General features: G+C 34.7%; 1 protein-coding gene across 1 annotated transcript in view; it reads right to left on the bottom strand.

Annotated features, from left to right (window-relative positions):
- Nucleotides 1–27,907, bottom strand: part of Atac2 (Ada2a-containing complex component 2) — a 95,257-nt gene that overhangs the window by 40,058 nt on the left and 27,292 nt on the right. Inside the window, exons 4-8 of the mRNA XM_090373682.1 lie at nt 26,499–26,644; nt 12,685–12,833; nt 10,524–10,908; nt 8,701–8,859; nt 5,390–5,648 (exon numbers count right to left, since the gene is read on the bottom strand). Coding sequence (XP_090229808.1) covers nt 5,390–5,648; nt 8,701–8,859; nt 10,524–10,908; nt 12,685–12,833; nt 26,499–26,644 — 1,098 coding nt within the window. The remainder of the gene's footprint in view (nt 1–5,389; nt 5,649–8,700; nt 8,860–10,523; nt 10,909–12,684; nt 12,834–26,498; nt 26,645–27,907) is intronic.

Genomic DNA, 27,907 nt, shown 5'->3' with positions numbered 1-27,907 from the left:
ATCCTCATTTTGAGAGGGTGACAGATTCCTACCTCTTGGGTCATTGTGAACATCCTCATGTCCACCTTTGAACTGCTTATGCCATTCAAACACAATGGCATGACTCAATGTTTCATTACCATAAACAGTTTTTAACATTTCATACATTTTTGTTGCATATTTTACCAATAAACATATTTGTTTATTGGTAAAATATGGAGCAAGAAACGTATTTGTTTCTTGCTCCATTGCAAAGTTGTTGCAGAATGTTAACAATAGTAATGAAAGTGGTTGTTACTTGCAACCTGTCAGCCTACAGGACAATCTCTGAACCACTATCTGTTGGTGGAAGTTTGAACTACAACATACTACTTCCATTTATTTTCATTGAATATGACTGCAAGAGCACCTGTCCAGGAACTTTACTGCCACACCTCATATACACAATACCTTATAGATTACAATCACTAATAAAGGTTGCCAAACTTAGCTAGAATTTTGAATGACACAAAGTTGGCTAGAATATTTCTGTCATGGGTAAAGCGAAGCCAGCAAATTAACTTGCCTTATTATCCACTACCTTTCATTTCCATTATACAGTAAACAATATTGCTGTTGTTATCTATCTGCTTCATTTACATCAAAAATCATACAATCTTGACATTCTACTGAACTATGCATCTTTCTAGGAAACAAAAAAATATTCATTTTCAAAAGAAAGACTAAACTTTTTATGCAGTGCAATGTTCCAAGTCATGTTTTAATAAATATCAATAATAAAAAAAATACTTCTTTTAGGGTAAGGCGAGATGGGCAAATAAAAATGCTGAAGTTAATAAAAGCACATTTTCATTTGTTCATCTGGCCGAAGCCTTAGGAAAGATCTCAAGCTTCAGATTAAATTTGCAAGTAAGTTGTGCACCCAAATTTTTGGTTCCTTTTTTTTTTTTTTTTTAAATAAAAAAAAAAGTGCACAGGGTATTTTAGAAAATATAGTAATTATAAATTATTAAAATTAAACATTGACTTGTAAATTACAAGCAATGAGATAAACACCGACCATACAGGGTAACTATTTAAAAATTTTCAGGATTTCAAGCTATATATATCTTGGCTGTTATTTTGTTCTGATCGTAATAAAAGTATAGAATAGCATTCCTCGAGGTGGTTGCAATTGCTGGATATCCAATATGAAAAGTAGCATAGTTCACAGCTACTAAGGCTTTAAACCATGCCATATTTCTTACCAGAACTGTGCAAATTATGCCAGTTGGCCATGCTATAGTTATCACTTTGAACCATTGTTCATATTAGCTATACAGTGTATAATTAAATTTAAAATTTAAGAATACACTGCATGGCTAAATTATTAGGCACACCCCATTATACCAGAAATTGGCTGCTCCATCAGAGAGTAATGTGTCCATACTAGACTATACAAAGTAGGTAATCAAATAATAAGGAAATGTGTATACATATGTCTGCAAGCAATTTAGCTAGAAAGTGGGCCAACAGCACAACCTAAGTAACTCAGAGCACAGTGTATTGAGAATGGTCCAACAACCAGAAAACACTCAACCAAAGATGGTCCCATAGTTGGAGGCATCTTGCTGATGTGGAGGGTGAAAAGAATCATGTAGTATAACAGATGGGCCACAATCAGTCAAATGACTATGCAGTACAAGTGGTGCACAAATGAGCACATTAGAACATGATGCATTATGAGTGGAAAAATGTTGCTCTGACAAAATCCAGCTATTTCATGCTGACTGAAGCACCAGATTATGATTTTTAGGGTACTTCAAAAAGAATATCTCTTTGCATTCACAGACAGACCAGGTTCCTTCCTTTGTGCACTTTCAAGTGAGTTAATATCTTGCCTGAACTGAGGCCTCCAGATCTGTATATAATATTTAAGGTATGTCTACGACTGCGTTTTTGACTTAAGAACAAAACTTGTACATAACTTGGGAAGCTCTTCTAAAATCTAAGTAATATCCAATTTATTCCTTGAATCTGGTTCCTCAGTTACTACTTCATAATATATTGGTCAGACAAGATCTTCCCTTAACTAAACCGCATTGTGAATTACTTATAAATCATTACTATATTTATGTGACACTACAATGCATTCTTAATCAGAGATTTTATAATTTTTCCTGCCATTAAAATTAAAGTTGCAGGTCTTTAAGAGTAATATAGTTGCTTAGATCACTCTTAAAATCCCTTTTGTATATGGAAAAAATATTTACACATTTCTTATATCCTGATACATTACCTGAGTGCCTCCACTAAAATAGATAAGGACTGAGGGACCTCCTTAGCTGCTGTGCTGAATTAACAGTTTTTTCCCCTCCTCACAAGAGTACATTCTTGTGCAAAGAACCTATTAAACCCACTGGTCATCTTCTTGGGATCATCTATACTGATCCTGCTGTTCCTCTTTAGAGAGCCAATATAATTCATACCTTTCCTTTTAAGTGGTCACACTTGTAAAGAATTGTTTGTACCTCTTTTGTCAAATTCTTTTCATAATTTGACTTAGCCAGTCTCATTTTCTAAGTAACCTAGATTACAAACTACTTTATCCATTCCAAATTAAACAGCATCTCTTGAAAATCTATAGATAACCTAAACAGCTTTCTTTTGTAATATTAATTTCATTAATTCTTTGGCCATTCACTTTGGCTTCCACCTTGTGCCATATTTCTTTAAAGGAATGGAAGGTGTGGCAGAAAAAGGTTACCAGCTGAGGAAAAATCATCTATCACTTAACAGTCAAGTGCATAAAGTTATATCTGGATACATATGCATGCACGCACATCTATTCCCTTAACTGACACCATAACTCAGCCCTTCTTCTGAAGGATGCCAACTTCATACCTGTGTGATCCCTCCAACAGAGTTAACAATATTAGTGCAATATCTTTTATGAGAGAATATACTCACCAAGAAATATAATAATATTTCGTTTTAATAATAACAATAAAGGGTCCCATAAGTCTGGAAACATAAGCACTTTGTTGAGAGTTTTTGATTTTTGTTGCAGTTGTGAATGATGGCACTGAATAAAGGGAAGCATGTAGAAATAATTCTATTATGTGAAAGCAGAGTTAACAAGAAGTTACAAGCATATTCAGTGCACACCACCCTGAACGGTCTCCAATTACTCATACCTATGTGTGCAAGTCACAAGTGAAATTCGAGAAAATGACCACTTTTGGATAAAGAATATGGTGGACCTTCATTGAGAGTTTCTGAAGGAGGTGGTCAGTGAAATGGTCACCACAATCCTTTAATTTTATACTTTTACTTTTAGGGCCACCTCGAAGATATCCAATGATAACAGGTTGTAAAAATATATCCAAAGATGTAAAAGTAATCAATGTTGAGCATATTAAAAACAAACTGTCAGTGAGATCGTACCTCAAATAATCCAAGCTGTTCTCCTAGCCTGGCAAAACATTCGCACTGTTCTGTTTGCATGGTGTATACTGAACATATTTTCACACGCTTCTCTATGGTTCCAGGCTTGCAGGCCAGCCTAAATGTGTGATATAAATTAATATAAACAAATCATACCTCTCAACTTTCCGAAATCACCTTTCCTCTCAACTTTCCAGAAAAGTTTTAATATAGGTCAGCTTTCAGCTGGAAGAGCATTTCAACAATAATTTTGATGTGATTTAGTACATGTTAGGTCTAATCACCTGACTGTATTAATTTTTGAAAGAAAAATTCAACCCTATGATGTAAGTCCCTCCAGATAAAGCTGATTTTTTTTTCTAATTTAAATAAAATCTATATAAGTGATGTCAATGCCAATTTATGAATCCCTCAAGTATTGTGTTTCTGATCGATCTGCATCATTAACTGTTTTGTTATTGAAAAGTTTGGCCTTAAAAATATAAAAACCAATGGTTTCTTAAGCCTGTTCATGCATATTAATTGTTTTGCATTGAAAAACAAGAATTTAGCATTAGCTGGATCTTTCCCATCCAGTTACCAAAGAGTGCTACTGTCACCTTTGATCAATGCATCTCCCAATCAAAGTACTGCCTGGCTTCAACTGTTGTATCTCACTGAGACGGACCACTAATAACACGGAGTAGGATATTTGATTTTTGTTTCTTTCAAGTTTCACTCACTCACAGTAAAGATAATGTAGGAGTTTTTCAACATGTGGGAGGGGGAAAAAAAGGGCTAAAGCTTGGAAGAGGGGAGTTTTATTTTAAAAATACAATTTAAAGCATATGCTTTTAATATAAAAAAAAAAGGATTATTCATGATCATGTTCATAATAGATTGGAGTGCGGCATCAAAAAGCGAACAATTTAAAATTTTTTTGATGCGATATTTTAAAGTATTGGTTGGTTATTTTGGGTTTTTTTAGGAGCATTAGCAACTAAGGCCATATTGCTCCGGGAATATGCGGTGGTCATTCCCTGACCTTTCTGCATCCTCTGTATTTGGTGGCCACGAACCCCGGTCTAAATCAAGAAGCGTGTGCTACGCACTGCTGCTCCTGCCCACCTGGCTACGGAGGTGCCTTTAAAGTATTAGAATGGTATACCTGATCCCAAGGTGCATCTGTCAGTGAGAAGCAAATCTGCATATCTGTCAAGGATTAAGAACAATAAAGATATAGATAATTTAATTGCTACCACTTTTTGGAAACTGACTAATATTATTATTATAGCTTATCCAACACTAACAGTGAACACACACTACCTCAGTTTCAACAGTTGTGTTTAAGAGAAAGCGGTATGTGAAACATTTTTAAATTTTACTATTTTTGAATTTGAATTGTAAAGATATACTATTTTATGCATTTTACAATAGAATATATATATTCTCTCTTCTCGGGAAAAGATAAGTTGGACTGTCGCAAGCTGTATATTGTATGCTATTAAATATCATTACTGTCACTGTCAATGCTTCACTAACATAAAAATCAAGTACCATTTAATAACATATAATATAATGAACAATTTGTGTCTAAAGAAGTGTGAATAAAAATTAAATAACACATTCTGCACAATACCCCCAGAAATCGATCCACAGGCATACTGCATGTTTCCAAAAATATTTTTAAAAACAAATAATTAGAATTAATCATTTATACTTAAAAATTGAATTATGCACATTGGTCTGCCATATCTTATTTCATTCTTTTTTATCCAATGTCAATATCTGGTAGAAGGAACAAGAGCAATATATTATTTTGCATACTGGAACTGGAGGTCAAACTCAAGTGCCTATTTTAAGATTATTATTCCAGAATCACAGCATAAAACTACAGCCAAGTATCTGGAACCCTGACACTCTTTTATAATTACTCTCTATACACTATAAAATACTGATAAAAATCAAAAATTATATAAGTCAGTAAATAAATTCATGATATTACTTTGGTCTTGATTCTTCATTTTCTTTTCTTTCGGGCATTTCTTTGGTTACTGCTTTCTGTTTTCTGGCTTCTTCGCGTGGTCTAGCAACAACAGAATCAGTTTTGCTATTCTCATCACTGTCCTCTGGACTACTATCTTTGCTTTTGACAGTACTCCCTGACTGCGAATCCTCATAAGTATTTTCTTTGTCATTTTCGTCATCAACAACAACACAAGCTTCTTCTGTTTCTATATCAGATTCTTTCTGTGGCTCCACTTCTTTAAAATAAAGAATATTTAGAAATGAAATACATACAATTAAAACTGAATTAGTTTAACTATCATTGTATTCACCTGCATATTCACTATTTTTAAACCTTCCCCATTTTCACTATTTTTAAAAAATTTCTGATAACATGCTGCAGAAAAAATGCAAATAATTTTCAGTATTAAAATGAAACAGCAAATAGATGTTAAGGGAAATAAAATAATTATTGAGTATAAACAGTTTTATTACTACAATTTATAAGAAGGCACTCTCAAATTATTTACTACAACACTGATTTCATATCAGGGAAATTTTGGAAACTGGAATTTAATAGGTGGGTGTTGTTTTTTGGATTTTTCTGGTGCAATGGCTACTTAGGCCATATTCCACCTATCAGTGTAGTTAATACCATTTGTGTTGGCTTCTAGGGAAGCAGTGGAATTTCCTATGATATTTTCCTATATTGCATAAAGCAACTAGCAATAACAGCTGGTTGAAATAACTGTTGCTAAAGACAGTGAATAAGAAAACATAAGCAATTAGGCATTTAATGGAACAAACATAGCTTTTAAAACAATGCCCTGTGTGACATCTCATTTCAGCAACCTCTATCTTGGAAGAATGTTGTTCAGTGGATTTATGCAATTAACCCTTCAGCAAATGATTTCTGTCACAAAACTGCAGCCAACTGGGCATTTTATTGTTCTTTCTGGAATTGAAATGTACATCATCTACTGAAAATCAATACACGCAACCATTATTTATGTGAATATATTGCTTGCAAGCAGTCAAAAACAATCAGCCAATAAACATAAATGAAGAAATCGGTTGACAGTACAAACCCACACTAATCACAAGATGAGAAGACAGAGAGTTAATGATAAATTATTAAATAACAAACAATTTCACACAGTTTGATCTGAAATACATATATGCAATTATAATTAATTAATATAAACTAGTAGTATCTTGAAGTTCTCTGATGAGGAAAAATGATTTACAGTTTTAACTTATATGGGGTTTTTTTTTTTTTTTTTTTGTTATTTGGTTTTTAGGAGCATTAGCAACTAAGGCCATATTGCTCCAGGATATGCGGTGGTCATTCCCTGACCTTTCCGCATCTTCTGTATTTGGTGGTGACGGGCTCGAACCCCGGTCTAATCAAGAAGCATGTGCTACGCACTGCTGCTCCTTCCCACTTGGCTACGGAGGCGCCTAACTTATATGGTATTAAATGATATTCACATAAATACACATTGCAACTGCTAAATACATTAATTGGAATGGTTATAAGATAAAAAATAACCACCACAACTTGCTATGAAATACTATTATAATATCATTCCCTTTTTAAATAATTATGATATGAAAATCTTTTATTAAATGAGGAAATAACTTGTTGAATTCAGATGGTTTAAATATAATGCAAACAATTCAAAATGGGTTACATTAAACTAAATGATATCACATAAGCACACATTCACATTTTTGGTTTGTCAATTGAAAGTAAAAATTTAAAAGCAGCAGAAAGATGGCCAGTATTTCTGAATTGCATTCTTCATTGACTGGTGAAAGAAGAATGTTTAAAAAGATAGGGACAGGCCGCTTGAATTCACATAGATGAAGACAGATTGTTTCATTCTTGATCTGTGTGAAAGCAAAGAAAATTTACCAATGTCTAACAACCAAAGATGAAATGTCTAATGGGATATAAATGTTTAAAATGTTGGAGCTAAATTTTGATTAACAAACAGAACAGCAAAAACTTTCCACATTAAAAGGCTCACCTCTGTAACCTGTATGGGCTGATGAATTTAAGGTTTTATAATGAAAAGGAAGGTAAAATTTGAAAATTAAAATTCATAAAATCTCTTTTGGGAAAAGGGTGCACTTTCCCATAGGGGATCTTATCAATTTAATTTTCAAATTTTAACCTCCATTTCATTATAACTTCTACACAGATCAGAAAGGCAAGTCTCAAAATATAAAAGGATTTGCTGTTTATTAATTATTTATCAAGAGACTTGAAACAATAGGAATACAAATATCACATTTTAAACTTTGATTTAAAATAATAAGTCTTTGCATATATCCAATATGTAAGAGGACGCCAACTTAAAAAGTAAGCTGACTTAATTTAGTGGAGCAGTCCACATGGACATTTCACCAGTCAGCTCTGTTTGGGAGCCAATCAGAATTGATATGATGAAAATAAGCCCTTGATTTAAATGGAACTGTTATATTACCTATTTTTAGTTATAACTATTATGATATTCTATCATGTAAATAAAATTATTTTGTAAATTTAGAGCATTATATCTCTCTGAGAAATAAATTTCCATTTATCTTTGGTATGGTCAATGTGGTCAGGGGAGTTAGAAAATTTCACTGTAGCTGTTTCATTGCAGAAAAAATACCAAAGCAATGCTTAACAATGGGCCATGCATTCTTATTGGCAGCATAGTCTCGATCTTGCAATGCTTGTACCCTTAGATATTCCCCAGGACCGCAATCAACACTAAAACAGCTTAATAAAAGTACTTATGTATGCTTTTTATATTTATTTCATACCACTCTAAGTTTTCAGAGTTCACTCTATATGCCTTATCTCTCATCTTGTGAATGAAACCATCACTAGATTGCCAAGTGCTGCACTAATGGATACCAGGCTTCCCACAGATGAGATGGCAATAATGTCTAAAATAGCAATCAGAGCATTACATTATATTCCCTCAGAAGAGGCACTATTTATTTAGTGCAACCTAGGCAATACAAAGCAATAGACTCAAAACTTGAAAAACTAATATCTTGTAAAAGACTGTCTTCAATCTTTGTTTGTTGTAGTCACTTTATTATAAAAAGCATACATAATTATTGTGACTTAATTCAATCTAATTTAATATTATTAATAATGCCCTCTTTCTCAATTTTTATTTTTTATTTTTTTAGAAATAAAATTCACAGAAAACATCAATATTCTCAAACTCTTCATAATAATCAGAATACTGGTGTATATACATTTCTCCTAATAACAAAATCAAAATAAAAACACACATCACATACGTCTGGCATTTATTACACAAAGAAGCTCTTCAACACCAGGCGACTGATATCTAGAAGTGGACACTGCTGCAGGATCAAAATCAATATCATCAACTTTCAGAGGTTCATTATCATCCTCTTCATCATCATCTGAATTGTTTGAATGTAGCCAGTTGTTAACTATATATATAAATAAATAAAAAGACACTAACAAAATGTTTCAAACACGAACAATAAGTAGTAAAATGCTTTAAAATTTGCAGTACAACTGAAATGAAACTATATTATAATGATAACATCAATCTGTCATCTGACCTTATCTGACCCCCCATTCCTTTTTGTGTTTATTCATCTGTGGTGGATAAACATGAAATCTTATTATTATGGAATGATCGTATGTTATATATTACGAGGGTTGGCAAAATTTGAAACTCTTTAGTTGAGGAGAACAGGATGTTCAATATATGTACATGATATCAAAATAAAGATAAATTTTTTATAGAAATTCACACAAATAGTAAAAACATACTTTCATGTGAGGTGCAATGAAAGAGTTGTTGAGTATTACTTTGAAAAATTTTTTTACAGGGATGATATTTTGGTGGACCTGGGGCAATCATAAATGAGAATTCAGAGTGGACTAGCATAGCAAGTGCAGTCCCTCAGGGATCAGTGCTGGAAACTTACCCCCACCTCTTGTTACTAATCTTTGGTAATAACACATGAGGGAGTGTAGAGACAGCTGTTAAATTCTGTTGATGATCTGAAGATTGGAAGGGTGATTAATGGCTATAACAAGACCAGTCTGCATCAAAATGATTTGGACCATTTAAATGGCAACTGTGGTTTAATTATAGGTGGTAGCTTACCATGTGTGGGCAATGACAGCCAAATTGTTTCAGAGAGAAATACATCTTGGAGGGTTCCAAGATGGGCTTTGGACATTGTTGCCTACTTTTGAATGGATGTACCTCATTTTCTCTATGATACTATGAATTGTAACTGTAATGCTGTTATGTATGGCGGGATTGCCCGAATTTGGCAAGGACCATCTGGCATAATATTGGGAAAAAAAAAAAAAAAGTAGTTTTAACGCTTCTAAATGTTGTCTTGCACCTAGAACACAGAAATAACTTATAGACTGGGTGGGAAGCGGGAATAACTTAGGATGGTTCAAAATGAAACATTTGGTGATTATGATAAAATTAAATATGAAGTGTACCATGCAGCGCAAACACACAGGAAGAGGAACATGGTGTCCTATCAATAATTTGAAACCTTTTCAAAAGAGGTTTAGATATTAGTTATCAATATAAGATGGTGATCTTGGACTTAGAATATTGAATCCAGGTTGTGAACTAAAAAAGACTAGCAACTAGACACCATTGGGAGGGATCTGATTGGGTTGAATAAGGTTCTGACAGGGATGTGCAAGATGAATGAGGAAAGTATTTTTTAACTGGAAGGGAAGAAGAGAAAAGAACCAGGAGAACAAATACAAAATCTTAGGGAGTATGAGAAGGCATGATCTCATGCTATGTGTTTTCAAGGCAGTGTGGCATAAATAAACTGACAAAGAAGCTGAGACAGAGTTTGGTAGAGTTCAATGCAGAATTGAGTCCCTTTTTGATGATAAGAAAAGTATAAGTAATTACTATTTTTTTTTTGTCTTTAGCAGATAAGAAAAAGACATTTCCATATCAACCATTATTATAAAGGATATTGTAATTAAATTCATAGTCAGTGGGATGATTAATAGTCATCATAAATGCAATTACCAATAATAAGATCTGTATTTTTTTCCTAAATATACATTCAAACAAAAAAAAAGTAAATAGCTATACCTTCATCAGATTCCTTTTGGGAAAGGAAATTAGGTGCTGAATAGTCTATTGGCTCTGATTTGACCACCATTTCAACAGGATTAGGAGCATCAGCAGTATCACAGCTATGATTACTAGTTTCTTTTGAAAATGAACTTAAAAATGTCTTTCCTTCTTCTGGATTTGGAATCTGATAATCTGATGAACCAACATCCTTTGATGATGCCCTCCATTTAGTGGTGCAAGCAGTTAAAGATTTATCCCTTGTTAATAAATCTACATTTGAAGACACTTTTTTTGGTTGCTGAATTGTTGGCCCAGAGCCTGGCAAGTGTTTAATTTTTTCACCACTTTTTCTGCATGAAGACTCCTTACTAACTTTACATTTTTTGGTGACTTTTCTTAACTGGAAAATAATAGACAAAAAATTTTTTTTTTTTAAATTCAACTGTTCATATTTATTTAGAATTAAAATAACCATTTTTTTTTAAACCTTTTTTTTTTCAATGACAAAATCTCAAAGAATCAGAATTTATGCATACCGTTGTAAATATCTACTGTGTGTGTCCTACTACTATCAAGCATGTTGATACTAAGAGTATCAACATGCTTGTATGACTAGGAAGTTCTAAAATTTCCAAAACTGTTTTACATCATAAAGCTGATGGCTAATACAGTAATTACATTTGGTTAATTTGAAGTGCATTTGAAGTATCTGTACAAATTCAGAATTGGAATAAATTATTCAAGATAAATAATTTAAATAATTACCTGACTTGTAATTATAAATAATTACAAGTCAGGTACTCTATTAACACAATGCAGAATTCTCATAATTCTCCTTTAAAACATTAACGATCTTTTAGTTTTGCTGTGGGAAAAATTTTCATAATTAGATGGTATATACAGACTGCATAACTTTTATGGCAGCAAAAACAAAACTCAGCAATCTTTATTATTATGTGCAAGAAGTTGAAAAAGATGTCACATAACATTGTGAATTCCTTAAGGATAGTCAATTTTTTTTAAATCCTCCAAATATGAAAGTGTTTTTAATCTGAAGGACATTCATTTTTCCTCAAATTGAGTGCTTCCATGCAGTCTTAAAGATGCACAGCATGTGTATTGGGAAATCACGTTTTGTATTGTTAGCAATCTTTTTTTTTTTTAAATTGTAAAAAACATTCACGTTGTTTACACTGATGAAAATACCACATTACTGTAACCTGTATTACATGTGCACCCATAAGGCGAATTGTAGTTATGCAAATTCTCCGTTATTCTGCATGATTCCTTTGGAAAAGAAAAGAAATGTAGAAGTGAAGGGTGCCATATGTTATATAACAATACTATACACAATAAACAAGCAAATTTTGTTATAACAATGTTTGACAGTAGTTGATTTAGCAGTCATCTGAATTCAACAAGCTATTCACAAGTTGTAGGATCCAATTCAGACTGAACTTGCTATAGATGTATTTTGAATAATTCATACTAAAATGCATTTAAAACCCTATATCACTGGTCAGAGAACAGTAATGACTTTGAAAAACATTGCATTTCGAATAATACAATACTGAATTAACAAGAATATACTGTAATATGCTCTGCTGTTGTATACATTTTAACAGTAAGGACTATAAAGCATATTTATTACAACAGGAACTGCTTCATAAAATATTCACAAAAAAAAAAAAAAATCAATAGTAACAATAAAAATGTTTTACAAAGAAAAGATGCTATCTAGTTTAAACATCAAATAATTTCCATATTGCACCTCACTGTATTTTATATGAGATGTTTATGTACATTTCACTTATACAAGTCATTATAATATAAGAATGGATTTAAAAGAAAAAATTTAACTTTCGATATTTATTTTAAGTTATATGGAAACAACAATCCTTTACTTTTTTTAAGTATTTTCTTTATTGGCAATGAGAAGTTTAAATGTAGAAGGTATCCCTTTAATAAAAAAATAATAATAAATTGGCACAATACCCCAAGATTGAATAATATAACTATAATATAACAATAATATAACTATACATTCTGACAGCAGAACTGTAATTAATGCATTGTACTTATTTTATATTATCAAAGGTTTATAATACATAGGAGAGGAGTGATAGAAGTATTTAAAAAAAAAAAAAAAAACTTAACAATCCAAGATGATACTTACTGGTCCAGATGTTTTTTTTACATTTGGTTCATCAACATCAGCATAAAGTAACCTTTTTTTCCGCTGTCGAGGAGTGTCCAGCACAAGTGGCAAATCAGGAACTGTTTGTTTACCTCTTCGACGGACTTTTGGATTTGTGAGGTGAGTTTCTTAAAAATAAAGTAAAACAGAATTACTGAATTAATAATAATTTCAATAATAAAACAAAATTAATTAAGAAGTTCTGTCTCTATCAGTACTGTTGTCTGCTTAAAATACATTTAAACAGATAGAAGTATTTAAAAATGATTACCATAAATTACCTTATTTAGATTATCATAAATTTCCTTATATTGCCATTAGTACTATGTGATTTAGTTTAACATTCATACCAGGCAACCATATCTGAAAAATTTTAGAACTCAATCAGTTTATTGCCAAGAATACACACAGTGACACGCCCTGATATATCCAATCAGATGACAAGAGGAGCTTACATAAAATATAAAAAGGTATGTTATAAAAAATAAAAGGATCTTCTTTGTAGAGTAGGTTTGGTATAATTGAGTTAGTAAACAAATAATACACAATATCACAGTCTACTAAACAGAGGAATCAGTATGGACCAGAGCTTCTAGGATCTCCTAGAAGTTCTACAAATCTGCTAACCAATGATTGCCCACTAATCAGGACAGTCTAATAGAGTTGAAACGTTTTCAAGACTAAATTATTTTTTTTAATGCATTAATGAAAGACTGCATATTTAAGGCATTCACTCCATAAAGGATCTGAATTTTGCAGGTTCAATGCTAGACTTAAAAAAGGTTCAGCAATAAAATCAACAGCCAAGTGCAGCCACATGTTTGAAGAGCTGGAGACAAGACTGCGGTAATAATTCAAACACAGCATGGGTTCGTTAAGGGAAAGCCTTGTCTGACAAATTTAATTGGATACTATAATGTGGTTACAAAGGAACTGGATGCAAAAAAATAATTTTGATAACATATACTTGGGTTTCAGGAAAGCTTTTGACACTATTGCACATGGAAAACTACTGTACAAATTGGAGCAGTATGGTATTAAGGGTAAGTTGCTACAATGGATAAAAGGGTGGTTGAGTGGGAGAAGACAGAGTGGCAATCAATGGATGCTGCTCTTTGTGGAATAATGTTATTAGTGGAATTCCGAGGGTTTGGGTTGGGCCCACTGTTATTTTGTATATTTATCAATGATATTGATAAATATATCAGGCTTAACATCGAAGTTTGCAGATCATACAAAGGTTGGCAGGGTTGTTAATGACAGTAATGGCAGTGTGCTGCTGCACCAGGATCTAGAAAATTTGGGCAGATGGGCTGAGAAGTGGCAACTGAAGTTTAACATTGACAAATACAGAGTACTGTATATGGGTAGAAGTAATCCCAGAAAAATGTACCAACTGTGTGGTACTACACTTAGGGTGGTAGAAAACAAAAAATATCTGGGAGTAATTGAGCAGTCAGTTATGAAGTTTTCTGAGTAATGCAGACAGGCTGTAAGAGCAGGTCATGGGGTATTGTCAATGATATACAGAATTTTGCTAGTAGGGAAAAGGAGGTGATTATCCCTTTGTATAAGGCAATGATCAGGTCACACCTTGAGTACTGCGTACAGGTCTGAAGGCTTCATTTTATGAAGGATGTAGAGTTGCTTGAGAGTGTACAGAGAAGGGCAACAAGATTGGTGAGGGGAAGGGAGGGTACTCTTACCAAGAAAGGCTTAAGTTTTACAAATTGCAGCGATTGGAGACTAGGCACCTGCAAGGTGATTTGACTGAGGCATATAAGGTCTTGAATGGGTTGAGCACGCTGAATTCTGATGGGATTCTTCTGCTTGCTCAGATTATGAACCTGAGGGGGCATAAATTCAAATTGAGGAAAGATAGTTGTAGAATAGACGTGCGGAAATTTGCCTTTAGCCAGCAGGTGGTTAATTGCCGGAACAAACTTCCATCTGTCGTGGAAGTTGATAGCTTAAATAAATTCAAGGAGGAACTGGACAAACTTTTAGAGGGAATGGATGTGTGAAATTGGGGTTTTTTTATTTATTATTATTTTTTTTTTGGCTGATGCTACATAAGCTCATACGCTTGCTTTCTTGCATCACATGCCTCCATTACTACCACTACTACTTCTGACCAAACTGTAGAAGCATAGTGTATACTGACGTAGCCGAGTGGTCAGGAGCGAGAGGTATAGCACATGTTCCTTGAATGGACCAGGGTTCAAGCCTGTGACTACTAAATACGATAAATATTTGTATTGACGATTTATTGTAAACTCTACTGACTTGGTTGTCGTGCCAGAGTATAAACAGAAAATTTATTTATTTATACTGGATTTTATGAATTTACTGAAATATCTAATGATAACATCAGCCATGAACACGTTGATGCTGTTCTTTTAAAACTCTGGAGACTTTGGTAAATTGTTTGCAAAGGTGGCTGCAGTGCTGAGAAAGACTAAATTTTATATCATAGGTCTTTATGTAGGATAACCAAAGGCATATCCACATGGTCTAGAGAGACTTCAACCATAAAGAGGCTTCTTTTAGAAGCGATTTGTAGATTACCTGATTATATACAGATCTGTCTTTCACTAGGAATATAAAAAAACAACACAGAATGTATACTCTGCACTTAGCAACTAGTCACCTTAGGGGTTACAGGGTCAAGGTGAATAAGGCTCAGAAGGGAATGAATAATATGAATGAGGGAGATATAATGCTGGTATGTGAAATAAGAACAGGCACAAAATGCTGGTATGGGACAGGCACAAAAATAAAATCTTAGAGAGCAACATGAAGTTTATTTTTAGGCAGCATGTTGCAGGTCAATGGAACAAATCACCTCCCAAAATGGCTCAAGCAGAGAGTTTGGCATAGTTCAAGAATTGGATCAGCAGTCTTCCATGATGGGAATAATGAAACTGGTTTTCTTTTCTTTTTGGAGATGCATAATATCTGCTTCTGTGCATCATTTAGATATTCTAATACTGCTACTAAATCTTTATTAACAACTACAACAGCATGTTGTAGATAATTAGAATGACTTGCGTGCCACGGTGGTCGAGGCTGATAGTTTGGTTAAGTTCAAATTGGAATTGAATAGTACTTTCTGGTGAGAGGGAAGGAATGAATGATATTATTTTTTTTTTTGGTCATTATAATACTAATATCTGTGAAATATAAGATGTCCCGCATTTAGTCTTGATGTCAACAGACCACGTTTTTTTTTTTAAATGTGTGCTAAAGGTCTGTCCATAGCAAAGACCCAGTTTTCTGCATTTTAAAAACTAAAAAGATCAACTTTTATTTGATAAGTTGAGCTATATTCTTTCTGTTCTCGATGACAAGATTAAAAACACACTAATTCTGCAATATGAGGAACAATTAGGATGAACAAAACAATTCTAAGCTTTCTTTCATACTTCAAAATTCCATGCTCTCATCATACACACTTAACTTATCGCAGTTTGCAACAGCACTCACCACATTCAATATTACATTAATGGCTGAAATATTAACCTAAAGATTTGGGAGTTGCTTCTGAATTTCTCCACATACAAAATGGAATTTTTTTTTATTCTGGAGTATTAGTATTAGTAGGAGGTCGGTAGGTGGCGCAGACACAGTGAAGCGGTTGTTTTAAGTGCTCCTGATTGTCACTTGATTTTTCTAGTATAAGTGAATGTTTAAAGGTTCTCACATGTTACAGTGCAAACGGCCAAATGGTTCTACCTCTCCCAAGGTGAGTACATCCCGGATCCGTTTATTCTAACTCTTTCAAATCGTGTGCAAGTTAAATCAAACTAGGCATGTTCTGCAATGGAAGAGCGTCATTTTCAGCAGTTTGGATTTTTGCCTACTGGATTGCAGCTCCAGTCAAGGTCAGAGAGGAGTGATAATCCCCCCCCCCCACAGGAGAAGTCAAAGTAAACGTCATAAAAGAGTCCTGCCGTAGGGCGAAGCGACATACAGCGTTAGTCAAAGCCCTTGCACAGTGCCTAATGGAAAAGGCAGCTTCGTGTTCCTGGAAAGCTTTGACGATCCTCCCCATACATATTTCTGTTGTCCAAAAAGTCGGATTATAGTGCTTCAATAGCTGAGTTGTCTGGAGAATTGACTTTCTCTGAAGTTCCAGACACCAGTTTCAAGGAACCTCCAGCTATGATGGAAAACAAACTGGAAGACAAATTTCCCCCTATTCAAGGACCTTTAAATTCTACTCATACATTTAATGATTCTCAAGATTGTGAACAAACTGGTAGTGCAGTTATTCTTGACTATCTTTTTGGATTAAAAGCAAATATGCTTGAGGTTTTTGGACATCTCAACAAACATAAGAGGTGTCACAGTTGAGCATAAAAACATCAAGCATATTTGCTTTTAATCCGAAAAGATAGTCAAGAATAACTGCACTACCAGTTTGTTCACAATCTTGAGAATCATTAAATGTATGAGTAGAACTTTTAGTGATAGATCTAACTATAGAGAACAAAAAGTTGAGAACAAAATTAAATAATCTTAATGTTGAGAGGAAACAACAAAATGTCTTGCCAACCGTTTCGGCTCCCACCTATATGGGTGTGGTTGCCTTAGGCACTGGCAAACAATCTTAGAGTGAAGTTAACTTACCGGATGTTCAAACAAAGTACGTACTCTTAGTTAAAGCAAATGCAGATAGTAATTGTAAAACCAGTGAGGAAGTTAAAGCTAAAATTTCTAAAAGTCTTAAACCTGAATTTAAAAAAATTAAAGATTAAATCAATAAGAAAAATAAGAGAAAAGGGGAGTTCTAATCGAAACTGATAAAGCAAGGATCTAAATAAACTTAAATCCTGCCCTAAGTTCAAGGAGTTAAAATTTTCTGTGGATTCCCCTAAAAAATTAAATCCAACTATCATAATATATATGACATACCTAAAGATGTCAATGACTATGATTTTCTGGAGGACTTATTCAATAAAAACCTTGTGGATCATGGGATTTCCCAGAAAGATTTCGAGTCTATTAAGGTTCATTTTAAAATCAGGTCTCGGAACAAAAACAATCAACATTGGGTTCTTGAGATCCCAAATAAAATTAGGAAAGTGTTTTTGGCTTCAGATAGCAAGGTTTTTATCGGATGGTCCGTCCATGGTATGAAGGATTTTTTCACAGCATCAGGCTGTTTTAAATGTCTTAGCTACAGACACTCAGCTAAAAACTGCCACCAGTCCGAGTTTACCTGCGGACATTGTGTTGACCTGGGTCATCAAATTCAAGACTGTCCTAAAATGGAGGAACCTGCTGTTTTACCAAATTGTCGGCTTAAGAAGAGGAATGCGGACTATTCCTTCAAGGATGTTAAGTGCCCTGAATTTGTGAAAGCCCAAGAAGTAACAAAAATTCGGACCGACTTTACCTAACTCTGGAATGTCTTGTGTATATACTTTACACTTAAATTGTCAATGATCTTAATTGGTTTTAAGTGATCTTTCTAAGTTAATGGTCCAACACAAATTTCATCTTTTAGGGTTACAAGAACTGTATTCTTATAAGGGTGTGGCCAAGGGCCTCCCTCTCAGCTGTCGCGTTATTTCTTCAAACCCTGTTACGGTCGGTGACTGGGGTAATGCCACTACCAGGGTTTGGGCTTCCCTGGTGGTTGCGGACCCCCTCGTTACTGTAACAAAAATTTCTAGTCTCTGCTCCACACATGCTGCATGTGCATGCTTGGAAGGCTATTTTGGAAAAATTTATGTGATTTCTCTGTATGCTCAATGTAGTCAGGCCGGGCAGGCCATAGAGCCATTTCTAAATTACATGGAAGACGTTTTGATCCGTTTATCTGGTTTTCCTGTCATTTTTATGATGGATGCTAATGCTCACTCCCTGCTTTGGAATAGCCCTACTACAGACTCTAAAGGTGAACTTTTGGAGGAGCTTATTCAGTCCAATAACCTCACTCTGTGGAATACCCCAGGCCATCCACCTACTTTTGTTTCTTCTCTGGGTCAATCTTATATTGACATTACCCTTTCAAACTCTACTTTTGGTTATGGCATTTCCAACTGGCTTAGCCATACTTTGTGGTGCTCGAGCGACCACAATGTCATCACTTTTATGATCAGTCTAAGCAACAATCCTAGGGTTATCAGATGATGTTTTGACTTCCAGCGGTTTAAGACAAAACACATTGATTGGAACATCTTTGATGTAAAGGTTTGTGAGCTTATTTCAGAAGAAATAATTGTCCAACTCGGCTCGTTTCCTGCTGATATGAAAGTTTCTAGGGTTCAAGAGATTCTAATCACTGTCTGTGAGTCCACTCTAAAAAAGTAAAAACGAATAGTGTTTCATGGTGAACCCCACATCGCACAATTCTCAGAAGAAACTTACAAAATGCTCGTCGTAATTTTCAGAGAGCAAAGAGAGCTAACAGGCCCAGAGATGAGATTGACAGATGGTGAGTTCTATAAATCCAATAGAAGGAGTTATTTCAATACCATTTTCCAAGAGAAGAACCTTGCCTGGGCAAGGTTTGTTCAGCATAACATAAATGAAGATCCATGGAGATTACCCTACAAACTTGTTACTAACAAGGTTCATCCCGGCGATGTTCTTTCTTCTATTATTGTAAATGGTAATGAAACCCTGGACTGGAGTTTGTCAATTTAATGCCATCTTGGATGGCTTGCTCCATGAGGACACTGCCTCCTGTGAAAACACCATCCAAACTACAATGAGATTAGATCATTTATCATACCAAGGGCCTCGAACCGAAGCTCCTTTTATGGATACTGAGCTGGAATCTGCTATCTCAACCTTAAGGGATGGTAAATATCCTGGACAGGATCTCCTTGAGGTTTCTGCACTTAAAAGATTTTGGAAAAATTGCCCATTAATTATATTAAATCTTTTGAATGCTTGTCTATCTTCGGGATTATTCCCGCTGGCTTGGAAACAGGCTAGACTTAAACTTCTGCTTAAGTCCTTTGACAAACCCTCCAATGATCCGGCCTCTTACAGGCCCATTGCACTGTTGCCCATCCTTGGCAAAGTCTTGGAAAAATTAATAATTTCTCGTCTTCTAAATTACTATTTAGACAAAAACCTATGTTCCCCACTTCAATTTGGCTTTACACATGGAAGGTCTTCTGTTGATGCTATTTGTCAGGTTTTGAGTTCTGTTCAAAATTCTAATTCTAAATATGTCGTCAGTCTCTTTGTTGATTTCAAAGGGGCATTCAAGACGGTTTGGTGGCCGAGTGTCCTGGCGAGGTCCAGAGAGGCCAGGGTCTCTGCTCCTATTTACCGTCTCCTTTCGAATTACTTTGATTCTCGCAGCATCACAGTTTCCTCAGGATTCTGCTCTGTTTCCAGATCTGTTTCTAGGGGCTGCCCTCAGGGCTCTGTTCTTGGCCCTGTGTGCTGGAACATGGTCCTTGATGGGTGGCTCTCGGTTGATTGAGACAACATCCTTCAGACAGCTTATGCAGACGACCTTGCTATTCTGATTTTTGGTAATTTCCACCGAGAGCTAGAGTGCAGAGCAAATTAAGTTCTAGAGGACTTGAATATCTGGTGTCAAACACACAAACTTCAAATTTCGACTAATAAAACAAAACAAATGTTGCTAAAGGCTCTCTTGATGTGAATAGACCACCTGTTATTAAGTTGAAGGGAGAAATGATTAGGAGTACTCGGCAGCATAAATACTTAGGAATTTATTTTGATGACTGTCTTAATTTTAATTACAACGCAAAATATGTAATTCAGAAAATTAAAGCTATGACCTATAAAATTATTAAGATTACCAGGAGTACTTTTGGTGTAAAGAAATCTTCCATTAAATTATAGTACTCTTGTATATTTATACCAATTGTGTGTTATGCGGCTGGGGACTGGGGATACAGAATCGGTAACTCCCTTGTTCAAAAATATCATACTCAAGCACAAAGATTCTTTCTTCTCACTGTAAGTAGAGCTTTTCGAACTGTCTCTACAGCTGCTCTCCAGGTCCTCAGTCATCGACTGCCAATCCAATATGAAGTAATGTTACACTATCTTTTATATTGTAGAAGGAAAAACGTTCCTGCGATTGTAAATGGTATAACATATAATACTGACTTACAAGAAAATGTAGACGTTAAAAGAATGAGAAATGAATGTTGTAGAGCGTGGCAAAATACTTGGTCTACTTCTACCTTGGGTAGGGAGACCTTTAGGTTTTTTCCTGAGGTTGCTGATTATGATAATAAAATGGACTGGTTCAATCCTGGCTTATATGTTACATTTCTATATACCGGTCATGGCAATCTTAACTCTAAATTGTTCTCATTCGAATTAAGTAACACTCCTCTCTGCAGTTGTGGTGATCAAGAAACTGTTGAGCACCTAGTCTTTCATTGTCCTCTGTATGATGATTTAAGACTGGACTTTCAACTTCTCACAAATACATTCAATTGCTCTGAAATGCCAAGACTCGTTAACTGTCCTGAGTATTATGCTGCCTTCTCCACCTATGCGGAGAAAATGTTTAAATGGAGGAAAAGAATTCTTACTTCTGAGGTTCAGTAAAATACTAACCTAATGTTAATTGATAGAAAAATACCACCGTCTGTCAGTTAGTTGGAAAGATTTTACTGGGGTTGTTTTTTTTTTTTTTTTTTTTTTTGAACTTTAGATGGAAGGATTTAGGACCCTTTTTATTGTTTTGGAAACAAGAAATTGTAACCGTTCTTTTGAAGTATAAACCTTTGTAACAATCAGCTGGTTGTTGGGGACAGATAACTTTGGCTTGTTTGTAGACTGTTTCAGTTTTTGGATTCTCTTACCTGATGTACTAATCAGTCTGGTGGACTCCAAAGTCCAGTGTTTATTTTGTTTCATTATCATTACCATTGTAAATAGCCTTGTGCACTATGTATATTGTTACCTTTTAGCAGCGGATAGATGAACCCCTGGAGCCCGCAAAACTTTAATAAAATACTTTCAATTAGTATTAGCAATGGCCACATAGTGCAAGGAAGCCTATGGCTTATGCTGCACCAGCTAAAAAAAAAAATAAATAAAATAAAATAAATAATAATAATAAAAATAAAATAATGATACTCCTTCCATAGGTATTCCAACTGACCTTTGAATTTCCCCAAACTGTCAGCCTCTACCACCCATGTTGTGCGGTAGAGGCTGACAGTTTGTAACTGCAATTTATAACTCGCTGGCTAAAATAAAATTTTCTGCAATCCAGTCTAAACATCTCCCCCTGTAACTTGAAATTATGGTCCCTAGTTCTAGATTCATTTATAACTGTGAAAATTTTGTCCTCATTCATTTTACTTATGCCTCTCAGAGCCTTAAACACCTCAATCAAGTCTCCTCTAGTTTCCAAGCTTTGCAACCCACATATTCGAAGTCTTTCCTCATATGGATGCCCTTTTGCCGATCACACCAGACGAGTTACCCATCTTTGAACCCTTTCAAGAAACACAATGTCTTTCTTTAGGTGCGGTCTCCATACTTGAACACAGTATTCCAAGTGTATTCCTTATATAATGGGATTATGACATCCTTATCTCTACTAGCAATCGCTCGAAAAATCATCGATAGGACACCATGGGCCTTCCTTGCAACCTGTCTACAATGCTCTGATAACTTCATGTCTGACTGTATCATAACACTCAAGTCCCTTTCCTCCACTACCCGCTTTAGCTCAACTCTGCCAAGTGTATAAGTTATTTTGGGGTTACTGTTCTCCAGATGTAATACCTTACACTTTGCTGGATTAAAGCATAGGTGCCATTTTTCTGACCATCTCTGAGGTCTATCTAAGTCACTCTGAAGAAGCTCTGCTTGGCGATGATCATTAACTACTCTACCAATCTTTACATCATCTGCAAATTTAGACATCATGCCCTCTATCCCTCCATTGATGTCATTTACAAAAATCAAAAACAACAGTGATCCTAATACTGATCCTCGGGGGAAACCCACTTCTTACATCAACCCAATCTGAGGAATAACCATTTATCACAACCCTCTGCCTCCTACCCTGAAGCCATCCAGCTATCCATCTAAGGATTTTCCCTGTGATTCCAACCTGTTCCAGCTTATAAGGTAATGGACTCAGTCAAATGCTTTGCTCAAATCCAAATAAGCAATGTTGAAATTATTCCCTAAGTCCAAGCTCTTGAGTTACCCTGTCAAAATAGCTAACCAAATTAGTTAAACATGATTTTCCCTTTACAAAACCATGCTGAGTATCCTTCAGAATTCCATTTTTATCTAAATGATCCCGAATTCCATCCTTGATCATTGTCTCCATAATTTTCCCTACCTGAAGTCAGACTGACTGGCTGGTAATTTCCCACTTCACCCTTATGTATTGGAGATACACTGTCATTTTTCCAATCCAACAGAATCACTCCCGAGTCCAGTGATGCTCTTATAATTAGCCTCAATGGTTCAATGCACTCAGTTACTGCCTCCCTTAAGATTATAGGGTATATGCCATCAACCCCAGGAGACTTACTGGCCTGTAGGCTGGAAAGTTTTTTTCATTAAATAAACATGTGAAATTTCAACATCATTAATTACATTTTTTTCAACTTTACTCCCAAAATTTCTCATTGACACAAAGGGTTTTTCTTCTGTAAATATCAATGCAAAGTAATCGTTCAGTCATCTGCAACTTTAGCTGGGGTATCTAATACTATCCCATGCCCGTTACATAAGGGTTCAATCTGGTTTTTCCTTCTCTTCTTTGCATTTATTTATATGTGAAGAATTCCTTATCCCCACTCTGTTCTCTCTTTGTCAGCAATTTCTCATGATCTGCCTTAGCCAGCCTAATCTTATCTGTGGCACTATTACAGATCAATTTGTAGCTGTTATAGGCTTCAGTAGGCTTCTTTATAGGCTTCTTTTTATTGCTCTGTAACTTTTTCATGCCGTCTTTTTTTCTGCTCAAGTAAACTGGAAACTTCCTTATTTATCCAACTTGGAATCTTCCTCGTGGAGTATTTTTTAATGGTATATAAGCATTCAAGGCTTCTGTGTTTAATGTTTTAAAGGTATACCATAAATCAATTGTGTATTGAGAATGAATACAATCAATTGTATTCATTCTCTGTGAGAATGAATACAATTGGTATCTACCCAGTTAATAGAGTAAGCAAGAAAGAGAGAACAATATTCACAAAAAATAAATCAACACTTGGTATGCTGCACATTCTCAATACCTTTTCCAACAGCAAAACACGATAAACAGAGCTACTGCCTAATACCAAAAAACAACATATGATTAGCATATATTGTACTCTACACTAAAGGTGAACAGGGCCATCTAATGGTGGTTTTAAATTCCTGCCAATAAATTGGGCAGTCCATATTTGAAAAATGTGCACATGTGAAAAATATTTATTACAAACTTCAAAATCAAAGAAAAGTTAATTTTTTGTGAACCTGCAAAATGCATTTTTTTCAAAAATCGGGGGGGGGGGGGATGGAAGTTAGCAGATATGCAATAATATTCATGAAATTTCTGTAAAGCATCTATTGATAGTTTTTTTTTTTTTTTTTTTTAAATATTTACTTAAATATAAAAATATGCTACAAATATACTATAGAAACACTTTCAACCAGCTGGGTTCAGTGAAAGCATCAATAAGTAGTAGCAGTAGACAGCATAATGTAACTCACCAAAAGCTGATCACCAATAAGCCCAACTAAAGAATACAGGGATTCTTTAGTTGGATCACCCAGATTTTTCTGCTATAAACCAAAAATGAATAGACCTGGGAATGCAAAAATTTTATTTACAGGTACATTATTAGATTTATCATTAAAATAAATGTTAGTATGAACAGAACAATGCAATAAAGCAAACTTATGCAACATTGACCAAAAAGTAAAAATAAATAGGGGGGGAAAAAAAAGTGCAACTGATGTCACCTTCCTACACTTCATTTACCTACCTAGTTCTTTCAAATATTTGCCAGGCCTTCTTTAAATTCGGGCAAACTTCCAATCCCCACAAAAGTAGGTGAGAGTTTATTCCACCAGTCAATCACTCTTTATGAACAAATTACTTTGTCCATTTTTTATAAGATCCTGAAAATGTCCTCCATCCTCAGAGATGGCAAATACATATGCAAAAACTCGCATTTTCTGCAACTTGCTGAAGCATATTTTGGGTAATGTTATTAAAACACTCAGTCATGTTGTCCTGTTCCTGCAAAGTGTTGAGACCACTTATGCAAACATGATCTTTCAAGTATTCCCACAGGAAGAAATCAAGCGATTATGGCAACCAAGGTCCCTTTCAAATTACTCAATCTGTGAAAACAGATTTCACCACTGGCAATAAAGCCATAGACATATAGGTAGTGCATCCCATTGCAGGTAGCCTTTGTTACAGTCTTCATGATCTAGCTGTTTGAAAATAGCAATGTAGCTCTGATCTCCACAAAAAGAACAAAACTATATCAGTGTTCTCCCCAGAAAATTTTGCCAGCAGGGTAGCATTATGAAGTAGCCGGTAGGGAAGGGTAATACTTGGCAATATTATAAAATTTTCTGTTATTTATAAAGTGTGACTTAAGTGATCCAGAGCAAAATTAATTGCATAATTTAATGTTATGTGCTCCTGTCACATTTAGCTCGATTGCATAGTATTTTCGAATTAATATTGATCGAGATCAGTGAGCAGTACCATATGGTACCACCAGATTCACTTATAATTTAGCCAGGCGGACAGTTAAATTCACCAGGTGGTGCACCCATTCGATAGGTCCTGGGGAGAACATTGTATATGATGAGGTATGACACCATGTACAGAGGTATATATTAGTTTACAGGATTTTCAATAAGCTGATATACCAATCTTGGGTGTTGACAAATCTACATAGATGAAATTGAGCTTTATCTGTGAAAAATGTATTGTCCAAATGTCCAGCACAAGTGCAATATTATTGTTGTTATTTGGTTTTTAGGAGCATTAGCAACTAAGGCCATATTGCTCCGGGGATATGCGGTGGTCATTCTCTGACCTTTCCGTACCCTCCATATTTGGTGGTCACGGGCTCAAACCCTGGTCTAATCAAGAAGAGTGTGCTACACACTGCTGCTCCTGCCCACCTGGCTATGGAGGCACCCAAGTGCAATGTGTTACAAAATAAACTGCAACAGGCCTACCTTCTTTCATTTGTTGGTTTCTTTAAACTCATGCACCATATTTATGCAGGTAAAACTTCCTTTTTTTTTAAAACTGTTCTCTGGTAAGTGCTCTCTGAAAATCTAGTTTATGGTGCAAGTTTTATAAGGGATTCAATAGATCATGTATGCAAATTGATTTTCATATCTTCATTATGATTCATGAAAACACTAGGCTTACTACTATCATTCAGATCTTTTGGGACCTTAAATTTCATTAACAACTTTAAAATTCTCTTCTTTTCTGATGGCTTTGTGATGCAAAATTCACATTTAAATTGCTTCTGCACAAATGAACAAAACATTGATTTAAATAACTCACCAGAGTAAAACAACACTGTGCTGACCAACAACACTAGTCGCCTCTGCTTCATTAATGGACATACCTATACATCAGATTTTACATGCTTATATCTATTAATTTTGAGTTTATAGCAGACACTCCAGGTGCCCCAACTAAAGAATTACCCTATAAAAACAGAACAAATTGCTAGTGAATTACCCTCTACTCCTACTGAAACTACTTAGTGACTCACTGGCACTTTGTCTTGGTGGAAGTGTATTAATAAATCCAATATGACAGCCATATAGTAAAATACCTATCTCTTGTAATGTGGGAAGTTGTGAATTGGCTAGTGCCCACCATCCAGTTTCTCCTAAAACTGTTGTTCCTGAAATAAAAAAATGAGGACAGTTTGCTGACAGAGTTCCGGCAACTGTTCCACACCAAGTTGTACTCTTTTTTCTAAATAAATAAATAAAAAAAGAAATAGAATTTCAATTTAAACTAAAAAAAAAAAAAATTTCAAAAGCTTAGATTCAAATTAATGTTTTAGTTTCAATTTAAATTTTATGTGATTATGAAAAAACAAGATTAAAAAGAAAAATATGCATATTTGACTTTTAGAAATCAGAATTCATGAAACTTTTTATACAAATCCACCTTTCTACTGGAACATGTCAGGGTGCCCCACAAAGTTATTTTCAAGGTTAATAATAACAACAATTAATTTGTGCATACAACATACAAGAGGAAAATTATGTTCTGCTGATCTTAATAATGCACAGACATAATACACACAGTGTATTATGTCTGTGTATTATTACACAGTAAGCATCACAGCAAATATTAGTAATTACACAGCAAAAATCAGTAAGCATCCATCTGCAATTCAAATACAAATATACTAATGTAATTTTTGTTTTTCCTCATTTATTCTCTCTACTTCTGGTATGAAAAACATCCTCCAACTGAAATATTCTAATATCTCCCTCAGAGAATGATTTCCCCTGATCATTCATACTGTCTTCAGTATAAACTTGCTGAAATCATCAGCAGCATAAAATCTAAAAATAAAAATAAACTTGATAAAACTAAATAAAATTTTATTTACATCTGATTTATACTGTATATAAAAAAAACAATAAAGACTCTAAAGGGTTACAAGGTGGCAGCAGACATTCAGTGGTTGCCATATGGAACATGGTGTGCTTGTATCCTGTCAGCAGCTGCACAGTTGTACATAAGCACAACATGTGTTTACACTACACGAATTCGATCATACACGATAAATAGGGGGAACGATATCGTATATAACACGAAGCGAATTCGCTTATGCACGATTCGCCTTTGTGTTTACTACCAGTTTATAACAGATTCCGCTAGCAGGAACGCAACTGGAAATTGTTTTTATTGTTTTATGGTAACCCCCAGAAATGTGCTTTAGTAAAATGTGAGCTAGTGAGGTGTTAATAAAGTTGTCTCTACCTTTACAGTGTTGTTTATTCGGTTGCTACACGCTCACAGCTTTGTTTATGTGTATCAAGCGTGCCTCCTCATTTTGTAATTGCACTTTATTCTTTAAAAATTAGTAAAATACTTAAAAGGTGTGAAAAGGAAGCATCCTGGTGAAGACACTAGATTCAGAGAGAAAAAGAAAAGCAATATCGATAAACAGAGGTGGACTGGGTCAAAAATTCTTACCTGGGAAAATTTGTAGTGGCCTCA

The sequence above is a fragment of the Mastigoproctus giganteus genome, chromosome 5 (assembly GCF_048544385.1).
Source record: "Mastigoproctus giganteus isolate SK-2022 chromosome 5, ASM4854438v1, whole genome shotgun sequence".
Taxonomy (NCBI): domain Eukaryota; kingdom Metazoa; phylum Arthropoda; class Arachnida; order Uropygi; family Thelyphonidae; genus Mastigoproctus; species Mastigoproctus giganteus.
This window is presented reverse-complemented; position numbering and strand designations above follow the sequence as displayed.